Source organism: Balaenoptera physalus, assembly GCF_965194825.1.
Source record: "Balaenoptera physalus genome assembly, chromosome: 19".
NCBI lineage: Eukaryota > Metazoa > Chordata > Mammalia > Artiodactyla > Balaenopteridae > Balaenoptera > Balaenoptera physalus.
This window is the reverse complement of record NC_138900.1, coordinates 49,432,466-49,454,667: the sequence shown is the minus strand read 5'-3', so window position 1 is coordinate 49,454,667 and position 22,202 is coordinate 49,432,466. Positions and strand designations below refer to the sequence as shown.

Sequence of the window (22,202 nt, the reverse complement as noted above, 5' to 3'; positions counted from 1 at the left end):
TTGCTTGATTGGCATTCCCTGGTGGTCCAGTGGTTGGGGCTCTGTGCTTCCACTGCAGGGGGCCTGGGTTAGATCCCTGGTCAGGGAACTAGGATCCTACAAGCCCCATGGTATGACCAAAAAAAAAAAAGAATTGCTTGATTGTTCCATGTTTAACTTTTTGAGGAATCACCAAACGATTTTCCAAAGCAGCTATACAATTTTATATCCCCACCAGCAATGTGTGACGTTTCTAATTTCTCTACATCTTCACCAACAACTTATTTCCTTCTTTCTCCCTCCCTTCCTTCCTCCCTCATCCTAGGTGTGAATTTGTATCTCATTTTGGTTTTGGTTTGCAGTTCCTAATGACTAGTAATGTTGAGCATCTTTTCATGTATTTATTGGCCATTTGTATATCTTCTTTGGCGATACAAATGTCTATTCAAGTCCTTTGGCTATTTTATAATTGAGTTGTCTTTTTGTTGTTGAGTTGTAGGAATTCTGTATATATTTTGAGTAGTAGATCCTTATGGGATATATGAATTGGAAATATTTTCTCCCATTCTCTAGGTTGTCTTTTCACTTTTTTTTTTTTTTTTTGCCTCGCTGGGCAGCTTGTGGATTCTCAGTTCCCTGACCAGGGATCGAACCCATGCCCCCTGCGGTGGGAGTGCGGAGTCCTAACCACTGTACCACCAGGGAATTCCCTCTTTTCACTTTCTTGATAATGACCTTTGATGCATAAAAGTTTTAATTTTGATGAAGTCCAGTTCATCTATTTTTTTCTTTTGGTGCTCATGCTTTTGGTATCATATCTAAGAATCCATGGCCTAAACCAAGGTCATGAATCTTTTCCCCTATGTTATCTTCTAAGAGTTTTATGGTTTTAGCTCTTGTATTATGATCATTGATCCATTTTGAGTTAATTTTTATATAAGGTATGAAGTAGAAATCCAGTTGTCCCAGCACCAATTGTTGAAGAGACTATTCTTTACCCATTGAATGGACTTAGCATCCTTGTTGAAAGTAATTCAGCCGTATAAATTTATTTCTGGGCTTTTAATTCTATTCCACTAGTCTATATGTCTACCTATGCCAGTACCACACTGTTTTGATTACTGTAGTTTTGTAGTAAGTTTTGAAATTGGGACGTATGAATCCTTTAACTTTGTTCTTTCTTCAAGATTGTTTTAGCTACTTGGGATCCCTTGCAAGTCCATATGGATTTTGAGGACTGACTTTTCCATTTCTACAAAAAAGACTGTTGGAATTTTGGTAGGGATTGTGTTGAATCTGTAGATCAATTTAGAGTATATTAACAATACTCTCCATCTTAAAAATATTAAGCTTTCCAGTCCATGAACATGGGATGTCTTTCCATTTATTTTTGTCTTCTTTAATTTCTTTTAGCAATGTTTTATAATTTTTTGTATACAAACCTTTCATCTCCTTGGTTAAATTTATTCCTAAGGGTTTTTTTGTTTGTTTGTTTTGATGCTATTGTAAATGGAATTGTTTTCTTAATTTTCTCCTTCGACTATTCAGTGTTAGTATATTGAAACTGCTTTTTGTGTGCTGATTTTGCATCCTGCGACTTTGCTATTAATATTTATTTATTTATTTATTTTTGGCTGTGTTGGGTCTTCGTTTCTGTGCGAGGGCTTTCTCTAGTTGTGGCAAGCGGGGGCCACTCCTCATTGCGGTGCGTGGGCCTCTCACTATCGCGGCCTCTCTTGTTGCGGAGCACAGGCTCCAGACGCGCAGGCTCAGTGGTTGTGGCTCACGGGCCCAGTTGCTCCGCGGCATGTGGGATCTTCCCAGACCAGGGCTCGAACCCGTGTCCCCTGCATTAGCAGGCAGATTCTCAACCACTGCGCCACCAGGGAAGCCCGCGACTTTGCTATTTATTAGCTAGTTTATTAGGTCTAGTAAGCTTTCTGTGTATTGTTTGGGACTTTCTATATATAGGATTTTCTAGATATAGGATCATGTCATCTGCAAATAGAGATAGTTTTACTTATTCCTTTCCAATTTTTATGCCTTTTATTTCCTTTTCTTGTCTAATCGGTCTGAGTAGAACTTCCAGTACAGTGTTGAATAGCAGTGGTGAAAGGTGGACATCCTTGTATTGTTCCTCATCTTAGGGTAAAAGCTTTCAATCTTTCACCATTGGGTATGTTGGCTGTGAGTTTTTCATAAATGCCCTTTATCATGTTGAGGAAGTTCCCTTTTGTTCCTAGTTTTCTGAGTGTTTTTATCATGAAGGGATGCTGGATTTTTCAAATGCTTTTTCTGTCAGTTGAGATGATCATGTGGTTTTCTTTTTCCTTCTTTCTGTTAATGCGGTTTATTATATTGATTGATTTTCTTTATTTTTTTCTTTTGGCTGCATTGGGTCTTCATTGCTACGTGTGGGCCTTCTCTAGTTGCAGTGAGCGGGGGCTACTCTTGGTTGCAGTATGTGGGTTTCTCATTACAGTGGCTTCTCTTGTTGCGTAGCACGGGCTCTAGGCACGCAGGCTTCAGTAGTTGCAGCACACGGGCTCAGTAGTTGTGGTACGCGGGCCCTAGAGCACACTGGCTTCAGTAGTTGTGATGCATGGGCTCAGTAGTTGCGATGCGTGGGCTCTAGGGCACGTGGCCTTCAATAGTTGTGGCTTGCGGGCCCTAGAGCACAGGCTCAGTAGTTGTGGCGCATGGGCTTAAGTTGCTCCACAGCATGTGGGATCTTCTTGGACCAGGGCTCGAACCCACGTCCCCTGCATTGGTGGGCGGATTCTTAACCACTGCACCACCAGGGAAGTGCCTTGATTGATTTTCTTATGTTAAATTGCCCTTGATTTCCTGGCATAAATCTCACTTGGTCGTGAAATTAATCCTTTTAATGTTGTTGAATTTGGTTTGCTATAGTTTTGTTGAGAATTTGTGCATCTCTCTTCAGAAGGTATATTGATCTATAATTTCCTTTTCTTTTGATGTCTTCTTGATGACTTTTTGATTGCTGTTCCAGGGTCTACCCCATCTTGGGCTTGGAACTGGGTACAGCACATTTGCAACAGTACCCAGACATTATTCTGCCAAGAGCCGAAGTCTCTAGGCCAGAGCTGGGAAGGCGCTTAGGAGCCCGTTTAGACCAGCCTCTCTTCTTCTGATAGGGAACCTGAGATGTGGGGTGAAATCAAAGACCCACAGTCCTGAGTTAGGCTGCAGTGTCTGAGACCAGGCTTCAGAGTCTGGGATGTTGTCTCTGGAGCCCTGCCGCAAAGTGTCCCTGTCACTTTAAAACTCTTCAGGTGCTTCTCTTCAGGAGGCAGGAAGGGAATGTCAGACTTGTTGCCAAAGAGGTTCCTTGCGTGGAGCGCTCCAAACTATCTCTGAGGACCAGGTGGGGGATTACAGCAAAGGGGTGGTCTCCTCCCTCCAGGCCTTGCTGTATATCTTCGGAGGGTGTGAGAGTCCAGAGGCCTGCTTTCTAAGGTCCTGTCCTCTGTCTACCCCAAGGCCTGCCTGGGTCATGGAAGACTCTCCAGTCAATTAGAGCTGTGCTGAGGCTGTGTCACTTCAGGGGGGTCTCCTGAGGGTCTCCTCTGGGTTATGCTTGGGATGCACCAGGAGCCCCAGCTCCTCTACTGAGCATGGATTTTGACCATTTCTTGCTGTTTCTGAAGGTGTGCTCTTCTGATGCAGATTCTGCCCTCCTGTCAAGGCTCAGGGAAGTGAGTATACTGAGGAGCTGACCATGAAGACCAGGTCCCCCATTGTGTTTCTCTGGCATTGAAATGTTGCCCTGGGACAATCCAGGGAGAGTCTGATGGGTGAGAGCCAGCAACCTCCTCAGTATGCAGCCATCAGCTGGCTCTTGAAAATGATTTTTCTATGATTATCAAAGTAATTTATGTTAATTGTAGAAAATATGGAAAACTAAAGAGAAAAAAGAAGAATGTAAGCTGATTGGAACATGCTCGCAACTCACTGCGTGACTGCAGTGGTTTCAGCGGACTGTTGCTTTTGTGGGAGAGTCAGCAGAGGTGGGTGGAGGGCAGCAGGGGCCCCAGAAACGACCAGTCCATTCTCAAGGCTGGTCATTTTCCAGGGCCCCAGTTTGGACCTGCTGCCTCAGGGTGGACCTGGCTGTGTGGTCAGCCGAGGGCCACTGCTGCTGCTCTTCTCTCCTGCTCTCTGGGAGATCCTGCCCCAGCCCTTTTCTCTCTGGAGCCTGACACAGAGGCGGAGTCACTCTTCTAGCCCATGTTGTGGTTTTTGCAGTGAAGAGTAGAGACTGAGAAGTTAGAGGCCGACTCATGGCCTCTCTTGCCATGAGAGCTTGTCTGTTGTCCCTCTACACTTACTGGCTGTTTCACCTCTCTGACAAACGCTATTTTCTATTTTGCTACCATATTAGAAGAAAGGAGTAAATCAGATGGGTTTACCTTGCTTTCAGTCATTTTATGGGGTAAATAACTGTTCCCCCAAGCTTCTCAGATATATCCTGCTACTTGAAAAGAAAGCCCTAGCAGAGATGTGAAGTGTGGGGAACTAAGCTCTGTCTGTGCCTGTCACCAGCTTGGGGAGTGAGAGCCCTTGTTGCGTCCCTCCCAGGAGACCATGTCAGCCTGTGTCTGTTAGTGTTCCTAGCATTGCCTGACCCATTACCAAGAAGGAAGCAAATGTTCACCTTCTTTCTCCTTGGCAGTCCCATGTAAACAGGCATGTGTTTTTAGATGTCCCAAGATCCAGGCCTTCAAGGATGGCCTACTTTCCTTTACCAGATTCCAATACTAGAAGAGCCTCCAGTGCATGAACTAGAGGACAGTGGGGTTGTCCACTCATTTCAGTGGCTGCCCTGAGGGCTCTCTGGATTCATGGTGATAGCTGAGGAAGCAGACTCTGACAGGCCAAGTGATGTGCCCTTGGGCACATGGTGAAGAGGCGATTTGAATCTGGGTTTGTCAGATATATTTGCTCTGATACAGGTATGTTTCCTGTTCAACTGTTTGTGCACGGTGTAAAGGCTTGGAGCAGAGCTGGAGCAAGGCTGCTACTGACAGGCACTTAGGCTCCAAACTTTCCAAGTACGTCTCAGAATTGCCCTTTCTTTGGTGACTGGTTGTGTTGGGATGTGTCCTGGGCAGCTCCTCCCCCACCCAGTAAGTTCACCGTATTCTAAAGAACACTTGGCTCTCTCCACGTCTTGCCATCCCACTGTTTCTGTCCTTGTCCAGCCTTGTCATCTTCCACTGGGATGATTTTGGTAGCCTCTAGTTTTGCCTCTTCAATCCATTTTTCAAATATCAGATGTTTGATCAGTTGCGCCCTTTCTAAACCCTTTCTGCAGCTTCCCATTGACCTCCCCTGAAGTTCAAACTCCTTAAGCTAGCATGCAGGCTGTGTGTGAATAGCTTGTTTCCGGCTCCAGCTTTGGCTCTTTTTAGGTCTGCCCAAGCTGTGACCCAGCCACACTGAACTCCTCTCACTTCCTTGACCACAGGGCTGCTTTCTTGCCTCTACGCCTCAGCACATTCTGTTGCTTCTATGTGGAACAAGCTCCTTTTTTTTTTCCCCCTCATCTCCTTTACTAGGTCTTGGCTCAGCCTTCGCTTCCTCTGGGAACCCCCCACTCATTGCACCCTGATTCTCTGGCCCACCCCTGACTTGGCACTGGAAACTGTTCCAGGGCAGGGAATCCACCCTTGTGTCCCCAGCGCTGTACTAGGCACAGAGGATCTTTGTGGAATGGGTGACTACAGAGGCCTCTATGAAGAGACATTTATCACACCTGTTTTTACAACTTTAGCAAGGACCCAACAGCAGCAAGCAACCCATTCATTTTCAGGTGCCACCAGAGATCAACGGAGGAGAGACAGTGTCAGGGTGACTTCTTAACGTCATTCTTCCTGCTTCTTAGATCCAAAGGTGAACATACTTGGGTTTGGGTTTTTTTCCTTATTGTTTTGCCTCATTCATGGCAGCCTGTCGGAGAGCTGGGACCACATCAGTCCAGGACCTGGCAAGGCACTACACGTGTTACTCATTGGTGATTTTTCTTTTTAATAAATTTATTTATTTACGTATTTATTTTTGGCTGTGTTGGGTCTTCATTGCTGCCCATGGGCTTTCTCTAGTTGCGGCGAGTGGGGGCTCTTCTTCGTTGTGGTGCGTGGGTTTCTCATTGCGGTGGCTTCTCTTGCTGTGGAGCACAGGCTCTAGGCACGTGGGCTTCAGTAGTTGTGGCTCGCGGACTCCAGAGCGCAGGCTCAGTAGTTGTGGAGCATAGGCTTAGTTGCTCCGCGGCATGTGGGATCTTCCTGGACCAGGGCTCGAACCCATGTCCTCTGCATTGGCAGGCAGATTCTTAACCACTGTGCCACCAGGGAAGTCCCCTCATTGGTGATTGAGAGGAAACCTTAGGTCTTACCTAGATTTTTTGTGAGTAGATGGAGAAGTGAACTTCCCTTGTGCCTGTTATGTCACTAGCTCTGTGGTTTTAAGTCTTTTAATTTCACAGTGCTGAAGTCCAATGTCAGCAAGAGGGGAGAATAGTACTGGGGATGTTGTGGCTGAGTTCAGAGCTCACTTATCTGTCACATAGCTCTGTCATGACCTCATACCAGCTAGAAGCTGAGGTTCCCATTGAAATGTGGCTGGGAGAGAGCCTGTGACTTTGGTGATAAAATTCTTTACCAGCCTGTGAATGGATGAACCCTAGGCATTTGTTGAATGTCCATTATGTGCCCAGCACTGCACTGACTCTTGCTTTTCCTCTGAGGGCTGGGGGCTCCAGCCCATAGCCCCTGCATCCTGAGGTGGGCAGCAGACACAGCATCTGTTCTCCCCACTGTGGCATGAGATGTAGGGTTGGAGCCTGCAGACTTAGGCTCCATCTCTTGTGCTTGTATGTTTGGGTTGAGGGATTGATCTTTGGGAGGTATCAGAACCAAATAAACTCATATTCACATGCTGGGTTTTTGGCTAGAGATGACACCTTGGAAAAGGCAGGTAAAGATATTATCTCCCTGGACCCTAAGTGACCAAGCTTGAAGAGAGGAAAAGACTTTATGTAATAACAAATGTTATAATTGGTGATAGTGGGCTTGAAACTTTTTTTTTTAAACAGTTGTTCTGATATGTGTTCATTTATTTTATTGTGGTAAAATATAAATACATAACATAAAATTTACCATTTTAATCATTCTTAAGTGTACAGTTCAATGGCCTTAAGTACATTAACGTTGTACAACCATCACCATCATCTGTCTCCAGAACTTTTTTCATCTTGCCAAACTGAAACTCTGTACCCATTAAACAATAACTCCCTATTCTCCCCTCCCCCTAGACCCTGGCAACCACCATTCTTTCTGTCTTTATGAATTTTATTTCATTTAGCGTAGTGGCCTCAAGGTTCATCCATGTTGTAGCATATGTCCGAATTTCTTTCCTTTTTAAGGCTGTATAATATTCCATTGTGTGTAAATACCATATTCTGTTTATCCACTCATCAATAGACACTTTCTACCCGTTAAAAAACAAAAATTCAACTGAGTGAATTTGAAGATTTATTGGCTTTATTCAACGGTTCATGAATTGGGCAGCATCCCATCTAGCAAGTAGACAGATACTCCTTCCAAGGGGTTGTACAAAATGAAAGGTTTTTATCGGCAGAAGGAGAGTGGGGCAAGGAAGTTATTAGCAAAAGAAAAGAAAGGATTGTTTTAGGCAGGACATTTTTTGCAGGAAGGGAATGGTGGGGTTTTATCATGCAGATTACCTCACTAGTGCTAATCAGGAAATTTCAGATTGATTGTTTAAAGGTCACATTCCTGAGAGAGGTTCAAAGCGCAATTAATTTTTTTAAAATTAATTAATTAATTAATTTATGGCTGTGTTGGGTCTTCGTTGCTGTGCGCAGACTTTCTCTAGTTGCGGTGAGCGGGGGCTACTCTTCGTTGCAGTGCGTGGGCTTCTCATTGTCGTGGCTTCTATTGTTGCGCAGCACGGGCTCTAGGCGCACGGGCTTCAGTAGTTGTGGCACGTGGGCTCGGTAGTTGTGGCTTGTGGGCTCTAGAGTGCAGGCTCAGTAGTTGTGGCGCACGGGCTTAGTTGCTCCGCGGCCTGTGGGAATCTTCCCAAACCAGGGCTCGAACCCGTGTCCCCTGCGTTGGCAGGGGGATTCTTAACCACTGCGCCACCAGGGAAGCCCTAATTTTTTTTTTTAATTGAGGTATAGTTGATACACCTTTTTAATACACCTTTGGCTGATTGTGAATAAAGCCACTATGAATTTGGGTGTCCAGATTATCTGTTAGAATTCTGCTTTCAATTCTTTTGGGTATATGCCCAGAAGTGGAATTGTTGGATCTTATGGTAATTCTGTGTTTGAATTACCATATAATTAACTGCCATACTGTTTTCCACAGTGGCTGCACCATTAATACACATGGGTTTCAGTTTCTCTACATCCTCACTAATACTTGTTATTTTCTGGTTTTTTGATAATAACCATACTAAAGGGTGTGAAATGGTATCTCGTGGTTTTGATGTGTATTTCCTAATAATTAGTGATGCTGAGCGTCTTTTCATGTGCTGATTGGCCATGTGTATCTCTTGTTTATTCAAGTCCGTTGCCCATTTTTAATAGAGTTGCTTGTTGTTTTGTTTTTGATTGTAAGAGTTCTTTGTATATCCTGGATATTAAACCCTTATCAGGTATATGATTTGCAAATATTTTTCCCATTTCTTTGGTTGTTTTTCACTGTGTTGACAGTCCTTTGATGTACAAAAGTTAGATGTTGTCCAGTTTATTTTTTCTTTTGTTGCCTGTGCTTTGGGTGTCCAAAGAATCCAGGAAATCATTGCCAATTCCAATGTCGTAAAGCTTTTCTCCTCTGTTTTCTTCAAAGAGTTTTATAGTTTTTTTTAATAAATTAATTTTTAAAATTTATTTATTTTTGGCTGCGTTGGGTCTTCGTTGCTGTGCGAGGGCTTTCTCTAGTTGTGGCGAACGGGGGCTACTCTTCGTTGCAGTGCACGGGCTTCTCATTGCGGTGGTTTCTCTTGTTGTGGATCACGGGCTCTAGGTGCGCAGGGTTCAGTAGTTGTGGCCCGTGGGCTCTAGAGTGCAGGGTTAGTTGTGGTGCATGGGCTTAGTTGCTCTGCAGCATGTGGGATCTTCCCGGACTAGGGCTCGAACCCGTGTCCCCTGCATTGGCAGGCGGATTCTTAACCACTGCGCCACCAGGGAAGCCCCAACTTCATTCTTTTGCGTGTGGATATCCAGTTGTCCCAGCACCAGTTGTGTATCTATTTGGATATCCTGATGTCCCATTTGTTGAAAAGACTATCACTTTCCCATTGAATCGTCTTGGCATCTTTATTGAAATCAGTTGACCACATATAGGAGAGTTTGTTTCTGGGTTCTTAATTTTATTTTATTTTTATTTGTTTTTTTGGCTGCATTAGGTCTTTGTTGCTGTGCGTGGGCTTTCTCTAGTTGCGGCGAGCGGGGCCTACTCTTCGTTGTGGTACACGGGCTTCTCATTACGGTGGCTTCTCTTATTGCGGAACATGGGCTCTAGTTGCGTGGGCTTCAGTAGTTGTGGTGCATGGGCTCAGTAGTTGTGGCTCGTGGGCTCCAGAGCACAGGCTCAGTGGTTGTGGCATATGGGCTGGGCTTAGTTGCTCTGCAGCATGTGGGATCTTCCCAGACCAGGGATCGAACCTGTGTCCCCTGAATTGGCAGGCGGATTCTTAACTACTACACCACCAGGGAAGTCCCCAACTTTTCTTTTCCCAGATGGATGGTGTTGATTCTGTATATTGCTTTGGGTAGTATTGACATCTTAACAATATTGTCTTCCAATCCATGAACACAGATGTCTTTCTATTTATTTGTTTCTTTTTACTTATTTATTTAAATATTTAATTTATTTATTTGGCTGTGCTGGGTCTTATTTGCAGCATGTGGGATCTAGTTCCCTGACCAAGGACCGAACCTGGGCCCCCTGCATTGGGAGCGTGGAGTCTTAGCCACTGGACCACCAGGGAAGTCCCTGTGTCTTTTTAAAAATTTATTTATTTATTTATAAAATTTTATTTATTTATTTATAAAATTTTATTTATTTATTTATATATTGGCTGTGCCGCATGGCTTGCTGGTTCTTAGTTCCCTGACCAGGGATCGAACCCCGGGCCCCAACAGTGAAAGCCCTGGGTCCTAACCACTGGATTGCCAGGGAATTTCCTATTTCTGTCTTCTAAAATTTCAGCAACATTTTACTTTTTAGTGTACAAGCTTTTTGCCTTCTTGGTAAAGTTAATTCCTAAGTATTTTATTCTTTTTGATGCTATTGTGAATGGAATTATTTTCTTGATTTCTTTTTTTGATTGTTCAGTGTTTATGTTGAAACATGACTGCTTTTTGTGTGTTGATTTTGTATCCTGTGACTTTGCTGAATTTGTTTGTTAGTACTAACAGTTTTTTGTGGAATATAGGATTTCTACACATAGTATCATGTCATCTGTGAACAGAGATAGTTTTACCTACTTCTTTCCAATTTGGATACCTTTTATTTCTTTTTCTTGTCTACTTGCTTTGGCTAGAATTTCTAATACTCTGTTGAATAGAAGTGGCGAAAGCAGGCATCTTTGTCCTGTTCCTGATTTTAGAGGAAAAGTTCTCATTCTTTCACCATTGGATATGATGTTAGCTGTGGGTTTCTCATATAAGGCCTTTTATTATGTTGAGACAGTTTCCTTTTATGCCTAGTTTGTTAAGTGTTTTTTTTTTAAATAAATTTATTTATTTATTTATTTATTTATTTATTTATTTATTTATTTATTTTTGGCTGCGTTGGGTCTTCATTGCTGCACGCGGGCTTTCTTTAGTTGCTGTGAGTGGGGACTACTCTTTGTTGCGGTGCGCGGGCTTCTCATTGTGGTGGCTTCTCTTGTTACGGAGCACGGGCTCTAGGAGCACAGGCTTCAGTAATTGTGGCTCACGGGCTCTAGAGCTCAGGCTCAGTAGTTGTAGCGCACGGGTTTAGTTGCTCCGCGTCATGTGGGATCTTCCCAGACCAGGGCTCGAATCTGTGTCCCCTGCATTGGCAGGCAGATTCTTAACCACTGAGCCACTAGGGAAGCCCTGTTAAGTGTTTTTGAGAAGTAATTGAATATACCATATAATTCACTCACAGTGTACAACTCACTGTTTTTTTAGTATATTCACAGTGTCCTTATAGTTTTTTTTCCACTCTTTGCTGATCTTAGACTGGTTGGTTAACAGTTTTTAAGTGTATGAAGACTTGCTGGAAGGCTGCATCTTTTTGTAATTTTAGAACATCATACTTTTGGAAAAGACTTAATATCACCCAATGTTTGAAAAATTGGGACTCATTCCCTTTGAACACTGACTTAGCTTGACCTCATATGAACATGCAACTTAGGCTTCTGTGGGGCTGCTCCCTGTGTCATTGACACTCACGGGGGCATGACATCCAAGTGTGGGTATTGCTCTCCTCTGTGTGCTCTACCCTTAGCTTATCTACTCAGATTCTCAAGTTGACCCTGGGGTTTGTACAGAGGCTCCCAGGCCATCCACTGGTAAAAACTGTCCCACCTGTGGGGCAGAATCTATAGGGAGGTGTTGAAGGCTAGCTGCTGGAGGTGGAAGAGGTTTCCCCTGTGGAGAGACATAAGCAACTTGTGTTTGAGTGCATGTGCCTTAGTAGTTCCCTGTTCCCATGGGAAGTTGTGGAACCAGAGCTCTGTTGCTGGTGGCCAAGCATACTCTTCCTGGATGACCCTTGACCTCCCCTATTTGCAGTAACCTTAAGCAGTTGGGGGTCACCCAGGAAGCACATGTGCTTCAAACACAAGCCCTCATCTTAGTGTCAGGAAACCTGTATGCCAGGGATGGGATCACATGTGGTGTTGGGCAGAGGCCAGGCCCCTCTAAACAGGGCAGGATAAGTGGCCTGGCATCCAAGTCAGGAAAACTCCTGGCTATGTTGCATTTGCATATGTTGATTGATGACTTCGAGGCAGTTGGGGTAATTTGCTGCTTGGTCAGCCGTGGTGTAAAGGGAATGGAGACCAACTTTTGGCAGCATCTTCCACGTAAAGTAAGGAAGCTGATTATTTGGGCTGCTGTTTTTCTGGGCAAATGTGCAGGTTTTAGTCTAATGGGAATCCTGCCAGCAGGCTTACACAGCTTCTGCTCCTGATGGTCCTTGAAGGTCCCCTCCTGACAGGAGGTAGCAGGCAGTTTGAGAGTCTTTTGAACCATGGGAGTCATTCTTTGAAGTGCTGTTCCTTTCCCTTTTCTCCTTTCCCTTCCCTCCCCTTTCCCCTAACCCCTGCAGGCCAGTTATTCGGCCCACAGCCCTGTGTTGTGTTGATCGCTGTCTTTTCCTGGGTCCTGCCCACCAAGATGCGGGGTAGCTGGTTTCGGGAAAATGGGTGGGTCAGAGCCTTCCTCCCTGCTCTCCAACACCCAGTGGTGCAGCTGGCCAGAGAAGGGCAAAGGGGCATTTGCTACAGGTGGAAGGCTCGCAGCTTTAGGAGCACCACGTTGTGGGGACTCTGGTAGTGTTAGGAAACAGGTACATAAGGTGCATGGAACATGCCAGGAGAGAAAAAGAATGGCCCAAGGTGGGGAAATGTATGTAAAATGGTTTCTTGCAGAATTACAACAGGGAACAATTAGAATGTAAATGTAAGCTGCTTGGAAATGGTCAAAATAAGGCAACCCCATGTAATTGCTTTTTTAAAAAAACATTTTTTATTGTGGTAAAATATACATCACATAAATTTTATCATTTTAACTATTTTTAAGTGAACAGTTCAGTGGCATTAAGCTCATTCACATTGTTTTTATTTACTTATTTATTTATTTTTGGCTTCATTGGGTCTTCGTTGCTGCACATGGGCTTTCTCTAGTTGCGGCGAGCGGGGGCTACTCTTCTTTGCTGTGCACGGGCTTCTCATTGCGGTGGGTTCTCTTGTTGCGAAGCACAGGCTCTAGGCGCGTGGGCTTCAATAGTTGCAACATGCGGGCTCAGTAGTTGTGGCACACAGCCCTAGAACGCGCGGGCTTCAGTAGTTGCAGCGTGTGGGCTCTAGAGCACAGGCTCAGTAGTTGTGGCACATGGGCTTAGATGCTCCGCAGCATGTGGGATCTTCCCGGACCACGGATCGAACCCGTGTCCCCTGCATTGGCAGGCGGATTCTTAACCACTGCTCCACGAGGGAAGTCCTTATTCACATTGTTAATGCAACCGGAAAGTTACCCCTTAGCCGTCTTGGTTGGTGTTTTCAATATTGTGAGCTTCTCAACTACCTCTTGATGCTCATATGTGGTTAATTCAGGCATCATGTGTGGGTTTCTACTATTTTACACTTAGATAGTGGTGACTTGTTTCTCTTATTTCTAAGTTCTTGGGGAAATACCTCACTGTTTCTTTGTACACTACAAATATTTAGACGAAAAAAAGCCTGTTCATTTCCTTTTCTGACCTGCCCTCTCATGAGTGCCACTGAGATATCTTTGACAGAGTTGCCCAGCATGGGTCCCACCTGGCTGTAGCTGCCTAAATTGTTTAGGTACCTGGGTGGGAAGGGTACGGGGTGGGTCTCTGGGGCCTCACACACCACCACCTTCAGCTTTGGATGACTGAGGAGGGCAGTGGTGAATGTATAGGGCAAGGGTAATGAATTTGGAGACCCCAGAGAAGAAGCCCTGTGTGAGGGGTCTTTACGATCCTATATGGATCCAGCTGGCTTTACTTCTTCCATGTTTTGGTCTTTGCTGAAGAGTGACTTGTCCCTTTGGGCTTGATCTTGCATTATTCTGCCAAACACTACCTAGGATTGAACTAGTTACTTTAGGCACTTCTTGGGAGTAGATTCCGCCACCTTAGCTGGAGCCAGAAACCAAGAGACTGGAAGCAGTGACTCCAGGAAACTTTCCTCTGAAACTGAAGCCAGTGGTTCCTGGTTACAGACAGTACCTCCTGTTTCTCCAGCTGCTTAAGGCATTGAGAGATTTCCATTAGAAAATCAAAATGTAGAGTTTCTCCAAGAACCACTAGTTTGTTAAAAGAGTCTCTACATTCATTGCTTTTCCTGTTTTTCTGTCTTTTACCAAGAAATATTTGAGAAGGGAGATGCATAATCATTTGCTAACCAGAATTTTTATATGTATGCTTTTTCAAAGGTACATGGGAATAGGACTCTCAGCTCAAGGCGTCAACATGAACAGACTTCCTGGTGAGTCATTGGCTAAGAGAACATTTTTCTGCTCTCTTGATCCATTCTGTGATGAGAGTCATGGTGGCAGCCAACAAGCTGGAGAGGACTTTGTTTGCTGGCTGCCTACCTGCTAAGCCAGGCCATTGGATGGAGGATCCTGAAAGGTGGCCATTGGGCCGGGCTGGTGTGGGCTTCCATTCCAAAAATTAATTGGCAAGTGATTGTCCTTCATGGAATTTGAACTGTTTACAGTCAAAACCAAGTGACCTGAGCTTGCTCCCAGTGGGAATACACCTCAGTAGCCCTCACTGCTATTGGCCTTTGCTTACCAGCATGGGACTCTGGCATATATGGAGAGGAAGGCTGCCACCAGCGTTGGTTCCTTTTTTACTTTACCATGTTAATGACCAAAGTCTTTAAGTGACCTCCATGTGGAAGACAGTTGAGGCAGTTTCTTAATAAACAGGAGGATGTGCGTGAGACTTAGATTTACAGTCAGCAACCTCAGATTTGTGGAAGGCTCTGGACCCTGCAGGTGGGCCTCCTCTACCACCCAGGCACCCTTTCAGCTGTTTTCTGCCTAGCAGTTCATGCCCAGTCCTGGGCTAGGCGCAGTTGAGGGGACAAAAGCCTCTACCAGAAGCTGGTGGGTTCTAGAATATGGTCCTAAGTCCATTTGTCCCTTGAGTGGTGTAAGTGGCACGGTGCAAGCTGTCCTGACACTGTCACGGAGGCAGGAAAAGTCCTTGTGTTTTTGCCCGGGCCCTCTCTACTTTTTGGCCTCTGACACAGAGAAGGCAGCTGGCTTTTTCCAAAGAGCGAATAGCACTTAAATCGTATGTCTTTTCCAATCTATGTTTAATATCAATCAGGTCTTTTCGTCATTGACTAATTTCAAGTACTTGAAATCTAGACCTGCTCAGGATTCAACTAATTGCCAGGAACCTGACTTTTTAAAAAAATTTGGCTTTGATCTGAGCAAAAACTGTCCTTTAGTTATTAATCAGAATGTGTGTGGCATGTTTGGCCTCTTTGTGTAGCGTGCAGCTGTGATCTTTGTTATTCAAGCCTTGGCCTTAGCTGACTAGATCTACAGTGTTCATAGCTCTGTCTCTTTGTGAACAGGGAGCTTAGAAAAATAATTTCCCATCAAAGGTAAACTGATTCCTAAATCTTTTTCTTGCAGTAAATGTGCTCTTTGAACTTTTGCATGGCTTTGGTGGCAGAGAAAAGAGGCTTTTATAGGTTCGTTATACAAAAGTAACTACTATAATCTGTTATTGGGTGGCACTTTAAGCAACTCTGAACATTGGTTAAATGAATTTTTGTTAATCTATGTAAAAGAATACTATGCAGCCATGAAGAAAATGAGGAGGCTCTTCAAGTACTGTTTTGGAGTAATCTCTGGGATGTATCACTAAGTGAAAAATATAAGGCATAGAACAATATATATTATGCTATCAAATGTAAAAAAAAATGAGGGAAAATGAATATATCTGTATCTGCTTGTACACGCATAGAATATCTTTGGAAAGCTAAGAAAAACTTGTAATATTGGCTGTCCCTTGGGACAGAGTGGCTGGGGATAGGACTGAGAAGGAAATTTTTCACTTTTGAAGCTTTCACATTTTCTTTCTTGTGAATATATTACCTGTTTTAAAAATATAAATAAAATTAAAATAAAATAACCAAAAGCAAATGCCCCTGCATCAAGAAACCCTCATGCCTGTCTTTTAGCTGGTCTTGGAATGCAGTCTTTTACCATGTGCATGATATTCTGAGTTCCACACACTCATCCTTCTTTAGTAAGAATCGTTTTCGCCTGGCCATTGGGTTTGGGATCCATGGTGTGGAGCAGGTGAGGTAGGAGGAGTTCAAGGTCTGCCTAAATTGAGCTGAAACTGTTTGAGATAGAGCCATGTGGAGCTGTCTTAGTCTGTTTGCCTTGGTCATAAGATGGGTCTTTTGACCCCTCTGGGCTGCTTAGAGGTGAGCTGCGGGTCTTGTGCTTTGACATTGTTAATGTAACATTGTTGTGAAGTCGGACCCTGCCTGGGCACAGGGGGTGGCCCTGTAGGGAGAAGGGGCTTGGGGACAGTGGATAAGGTGTTAGTTCCTGCACTAACACATCAGGAAAGCTAGCACCTTTTTTACATCCTCACTGGTGCATCTCTCTTTGGGCAAGAGAAAGGAGCCTCAGTGTTCTGTGGATATTGTACCTGTCTTCATTTTCACTCTGCCTGCCAGCTCCTGCGGGTTTTCCTTCCTGCCGTATCTGATCATCTCCCTGATTATTCCTTAAGGTGGAAAGTAGGAATCAGGTTGCATCTAGATAGGGATTCTCCCTAGGAATGGTGGATGCCTCTGGCTTTCCCGGATACAGGGCTGGTTGAATGGCTGCGCAGACCTAGCACAGGACAGATGTAGGGATAGCGGCGAGACACTCCTCTCAGGAATGATGGGGGGGCCTGCCACTGTTCATCCCAGCACTGGGTTTGGAAGATCAGAATCCCCTTTGGTGCTTTCCATTTCCTGGGGTCACTTTGTGTGTGTGTGTGTGCATGTGTGTGTGTATAATGAGCATAACATTCTCCAAAACCAAAAGTATCATCATTCATAAACAGTTAGACCTGAAACTACTTGCATGTATTTTGGTAGTGAGGTGAGAGGTGGAGGATGATAACAGCTAAAGCCTTTCTGCCAGTTGCTTCTGATTTCTGAGAGGTCATTGGTTGAGGTGAAAGCTATTTGGACTGTTTGGATGTATGGTTGGTGGGAGGGGAGTGATGGTAGTGACCTTAGCTGTGTCTAGAATTTGAGACTTTGGTGTTAACTCCAGATGAGATGTTTGAGGGTTGATGTATCTCCTTTATAGATACAGGTGTATTTAGTGGAGGGTAGCTGTAGGGGTGGTTACTGCACCACAGCACTGTGAAGTGGTGTTTCAGCCTGGCATTTAGGGGCAAATAGGAGTTTGCCCGATGGTTTTGCACAGTGATACCATAGGGCCTGAGAGTGGATCCATAAGTTGTCTGCTGTGATGGGATGGCTTCCTGGGAACAGTCAGGATGAACCAGTTGAGGGAAGAGTCTTGTGTACTATGGCAAGGGGCCTGGACTTCTGTATATATAAGCAGTGGGAGCTGCAGGAGTGTTTGTTGTTTTTAATTTTTATTGAAGTATAGTTGATTTACAATGTGGTGTTAGTTTCAGGTGTACAGCAAAGTAAATCAGTTAAACATGTACATATATCCTCTCTTTTTTTTTTTTTTAAGATTCTTTTCCCATATAGACCATTACAGACTATTGAGTAGAGTTCCCTGTGCTATACAGCAGGTTCTTATTAGTTATCTATTTTATATACAGTAGTGTGTATATGTCAGTTACAATCTTCCAATTTATCTCTCCCCTGCCATATCCCCTGGTAACCATAAGTTTGTTTTCTACATCCGTGACTCTACTTCCGTTTTGTAAATAAGTTTACTTGTACCCTTTTTTTTAGATTCCACATATAAGTGATATCATATATTTGTCTTTCTGTGTCTGACTTATTTCACTCAGTATGACAGTCTCTAGGTTCACTCATGTTGCTACAAACGGCATTATTTTGTTCTTTTTTTTTTTTTTTTTTTTTAATTTTATTTATTTATTTATTTATTTTTGGCTGTGTCGGGTCTTCGTTTCCGTGCGAGGGCTTTCTCTAGTTGCGGCGAGCGGGGGCCACTCTTCATCGCGGTGCGCGGGCCTCTCACTATCGCCGCCTCTTGTTGCGGAGCACGGGCTCCAGGCGCGCAGGCTCAGTAGTTGTGGCTCACGGGCCCAGTTGCTCTGCGGCATGTGGGATCTTCCCAGACCAGGGCTCGAACCCGTGTGCCCTGCATTGGCAGGCAGATTCTCAACCACTGCGCCACCAGGGAAGCCCCTGTTCTTTTTTATGGCTGAGTTTCAGGAGTGTTTTCAGCAGAGGCAAGATGTGATGATATTTGCTAGTTCAGGAGTGAACTAGTTTAAAAGAGGCCTTCTAGAAGGGGTCAAGGCTGGGCTGGGGCGCCTGGGTAGTAGGAACTGTGAGAGCTCAGGCATGTCAGGGAACTTCAGGAGGTGGTAGATTAACTTATCAGTGAATCCATCAGGGCCAGTTGGTCTTTTGGGGAGGATATTTTTTGGTGTCCTCTTCCTCTCTTGTTAGCTTGTTCAAGTAGCAGCTTTTTCTTGTGGCATTGCTTTTAGTATATTCTGCTTTGGCCATCTGGTTCTCTTAATGTATAGGAAAATGACTATATTAATATTACTGAAACCTAAAAACATCTTTGTGACTGATCTTTTAGATTAATTGAATCCATTTTGTTATTTATTAAAAAAAGAACAATCACTGTTATCAATCTGTTGCTTTCTTTTTTTTTAATATTTATTTATTTATTTATTTTGGGTGCGCCAGTTGTTAGTTGCGGCACATGGGATCCTCGATGTGGCATGCAGCCTTCTTAGTTGCGGCATGTGGACTCTTAGTTGCAGCATGCATGCAGGATCTAGTTACCCGACCAGGGATCGAACCCAGGCCCCCTGCATTGGGAGCGTGGAGTCTTACCCACTGGACCACTAGGGAAGTAAGTCCGTTTCATACATATTTTAAAATTGAGATATAATTAACATACCATAAAATTCACTCCTTTAAAGTGTACAATTCCGTGGTTTTAATATAGTTACAAAGTTGTGCTACCATCACTACAGTCTAATTCCAGATTATTTTCATCATCCCAGAGAAAAACTCCATACCCATTAATAGTCATTCCTGGACTTTCCCTTCTTCTAGCCCCTGGAACCACTAATCTACTTTCTGTCTCCATGGATTTTCCTATTCTGGAGATTTCATATCAGTAGAATCATATAATATGTGGCCCTTTGTGACTGGCTTCTTTCAGTTAGCATAATGTTTTCGAGGTTCGTCTATGCTGTAGCATGCTTCAGAGCTTCATTCCTTCTTATGGCAGAATATTATTCTGTTGTATGGATATATCACATTTTGCTTATCCATGCATCTGTTGATGGTCATTTGGATTGTTTCCACCTTTTGGCTGTTACGATTGAGGCTGCTATAAACATTTGTGTACAAGTTTTTTTGTAGACATGTGTTTTCATTTCTCTTGACTGTATACCTAGGAGTAGAAATGCTCGGTCATATGGTAACACTGTTTAGTCATTTGAGGAACTGCCAGACTGTTTTCCATAGTGGCTGCCCCATTTTACATTCCCACTAGCAGTGTATGAGGGTTGATTTCTCCATATCTTTGCCAACACTTGTTATTATCTGACTTTTTGATTATAGTCATCCTAGTGGGTGTGAAGCGGTATTTCATTGTGGTTTTCATTTCATTTCCCTGATGACTAATAATATCAAGCCTCTTTTCATGTGCTTATTGACCATTTGTCTATCTTCCTTGGAGAAATGTCTATTAATATCTTCTGCTTTTTTTTTTTTGGCCATGCTGCGTAGCTTGCCTATTTTTAAATTGGGTTATTTATCTTTTTATTATTGAGTTGTAAGAGTTCTTTATATGTTCAGGATACAAGTTTCTTGTCAGTTATATGATTTGCAAATCTTTTCCCCTATTCTTTTTTTTTATAATTTTTTAATTTTTTTATACAGCAGGTTCTTATTAGTCATCAGTTGTATACATGTCAATCCCAATCGCCCAGTTCATCACACCACCATCCCCTATTCTTTAGGTTGACTTTTTTTTTCTTTTTTCATATCTTTTCTATTATGGTTTATTTTAGGCTATTGAATATAGTTCCCTGTGCTATACAGTAGGACCTTGTTGTTTATCTATTTTATATATAGTAGTTTGTATCTGCTAATCCCAAAGTCCTAATTTATCCCTCCCCTTACCCCCCCTTTCCCCTTTGGTAACTGTAAGTTTGTTCTTTATGTCTGTGACTCTGTTTCTGTTTTGTAAATAAATTCATTTGTATCATATTTTAGATTTCACATACACATGGTATCATATGGTATTTGTCTTTCTTTTTCTGACTTCACTTAGTATGATAATCTCTAGGTCCATCCATGTTACTGCAAATGGCATTATTTCGTTGTTTTTTATGGCTGAGTAGTATTCCATTTGTGTGTGTGTGTGTGTGTGTGTGTGTGTGTGTGTGTGTGTGTGTGTGTGTGTGTGTGTGTATTAGGTTGTCTTTTCTTTTCTTTTATTTATTTATTTTTTTCAGCCACACTGAGGCATGTGGGATCTTAGTTCCCCGACCAGGGATCGAACCCGTGCCCCCTGCAGTGGAAGTGCAGATTCTTAACCACTGGACTGCCAGGGAAGTCCCAGGTTGTCTTTTCTTGATATCTTTTGAAGCACAAAAGTTTTTAATTTTGATAAAGTCCAGTTTATCTATTTCTTTCTTTTGTTGCTCATGCTTTTGGTATCATATCTAAGAATCCTTTGCCAAATCCAAGGTCGTGAATATTAAATGTTTTTTTCTAAGAGGTTCATAATTTTACTCTTTTTTTTTTTTTTTGGCCACACCACATGGCATGTGGGATCTTAGTTTCCCGATCAGGAATCGAACCTGTTCCCCGTGCAGTGGAAGTGGTGAGTCCTAACCACTGGACTGCCAGGGAATTCCCATTTTACTCTTCTATTTAGGTTTTTGATCCATTTTGAGTTAATTTTTTAAAAATTTATTTATTTATTTATTTATTTATTTGGCTGAGCCAGGTCTTAGTTGCGGCACGCGAGATCTTCGTTGCCATGTGTGGGAACTTTGTTGTGGCATGCGGGATCTTTAGTTGTGGCATGCAAGCTTCCTCTAGTTGCAGCAAGCGGGCTTTCTCTAGTTGGGGCAAGCGGGGACTACTCTTCGTTGTGGTGCGCAGGCTTCTCATCGCAGTGGCTTCTCTTGTTGTGGAGCACGGGCTCTAGGCGCACGGGCTTCAGTAGTTGCAGCACGTGGGCTCAGTAGTTGTGGCTTGATTAGAACTTAAAGTTGCTGGGTGAAGTGGGTATGGAGGTAGTGGAGGCAGTTCTCACCTTCCTTGAGGAACCCAGCAGACTCTCTGTTGCCTATGAATGGTTGATTATGCTTTGCCAGGCCCTGAAAGTGCAGTTAAGGGGCAGCTGAAGAGCCCTCCAGGCAAGAGCACAGAACTTAGTCCTCTGTGTCCACTCTTGTCTTTGAGCAGATCATGCCGCCAGAAACCCCAGTGTTTTGCTTAAGGTCCAATAGACATTGAACCCGCTTGCCCCAAAATGAGGTTACCTTCCTGCAAAAACCAGATCCTCGTGTGTTCCCTGTCTCTGTTGACAGCCACTGTCTGCCTTGGCCCATAAGTGGGAGACCTCAGAGTAACTGTCATGCCCTCCCTTTCTCTCATCCCATGGTTCTGCTGCTTCCCAAGCATCTCTTTAATTTGGCCCCCTTCTCTATCCCTACTCCATTGGGCCTCCAGCCTCTACAGCTTCTCCATTGGGCTATTTCCATGGCCTCCTGATTAATCTCTTTACCTCAGGCCTCTGCTCTCCATTCCCTTTGTACACTCTGCCCCGTGCCTGCTTTGGACCTCTGACCCCTCTGCCCACAGGACACAGGTGCTGTGGGCCCTGCTCAGCCTTTTCTGCCACCTCTGCCCTCCACACATGCTGCACACCAGCATATCCGTGTGGGACCCCGAACATCCTGCAGACATTTCCTACTCTGCCCCTTGGCAGATGTCCTTCTTGCCCTGGAGGTGTCCTTCTTGCTTGTGACCCCTCGTGCAGTCTTGCCTGACCCCTTCAGCCCTGATCATGTCTCTGATGACACTTGCCACCCTGCCCCATGTGATTCTTCTACATTTACCCAACTGTATCCTTGCTGGGTTGTGAACTCCTTGGGGCTGGACCACATCGTTTTATAGCAGCTCTCCCAGAGTGAGCACAGATGCCCTTGGGCTATGGGAGCAGGCCATTCCTGCATTTCCCTGTGCTTTGCCTC

General features: G+C 43.9%; 1 protein-coding gene and 1 long non-coding RNA gene across 4 annotated transcripts in view; one reads left to right on the top strand and one right to left on the bottom strand.

Annotated features, from left to right (window-relative positions):
- RANBP10 (RAN binding protein 10) overlaps nt 1–22,202 on the top strand; it is a 67,688-nt gene that overhangs the window by 10,441 nt on the left and 35,045 nt on the right. For 2 of the 3 annotated variants that reach the window (XM_082439633.1, XM_082439632.1), the window contains exon 3: nt 14,192–14,244. The exons of the other annotated variant lie outside the window; for it this stretch is intronic. In XM_082439633.1, coding sequence (XP_082295759.1) covers nt 14,192–14,244 — 53 coding nt within the window. The remainder of the gene's footprint in view (nt 1–14,191; nt 14,245–22,202) is intronic. 3 annotated transcript variants of the gene reach the window in all.
- Nucleotides 1,591–8,205, bottom strand: LOC309649587. Its single transcript, XR_014257216.1, has 2 exons — nt 7,891–8,205; nt 1,591–2,399 (listed from the first exon to the last, which is right to left on the bottom strand). It is a non-coding gene; the product is annotated as an uncharacterized lncRNA (long non-coding RNA).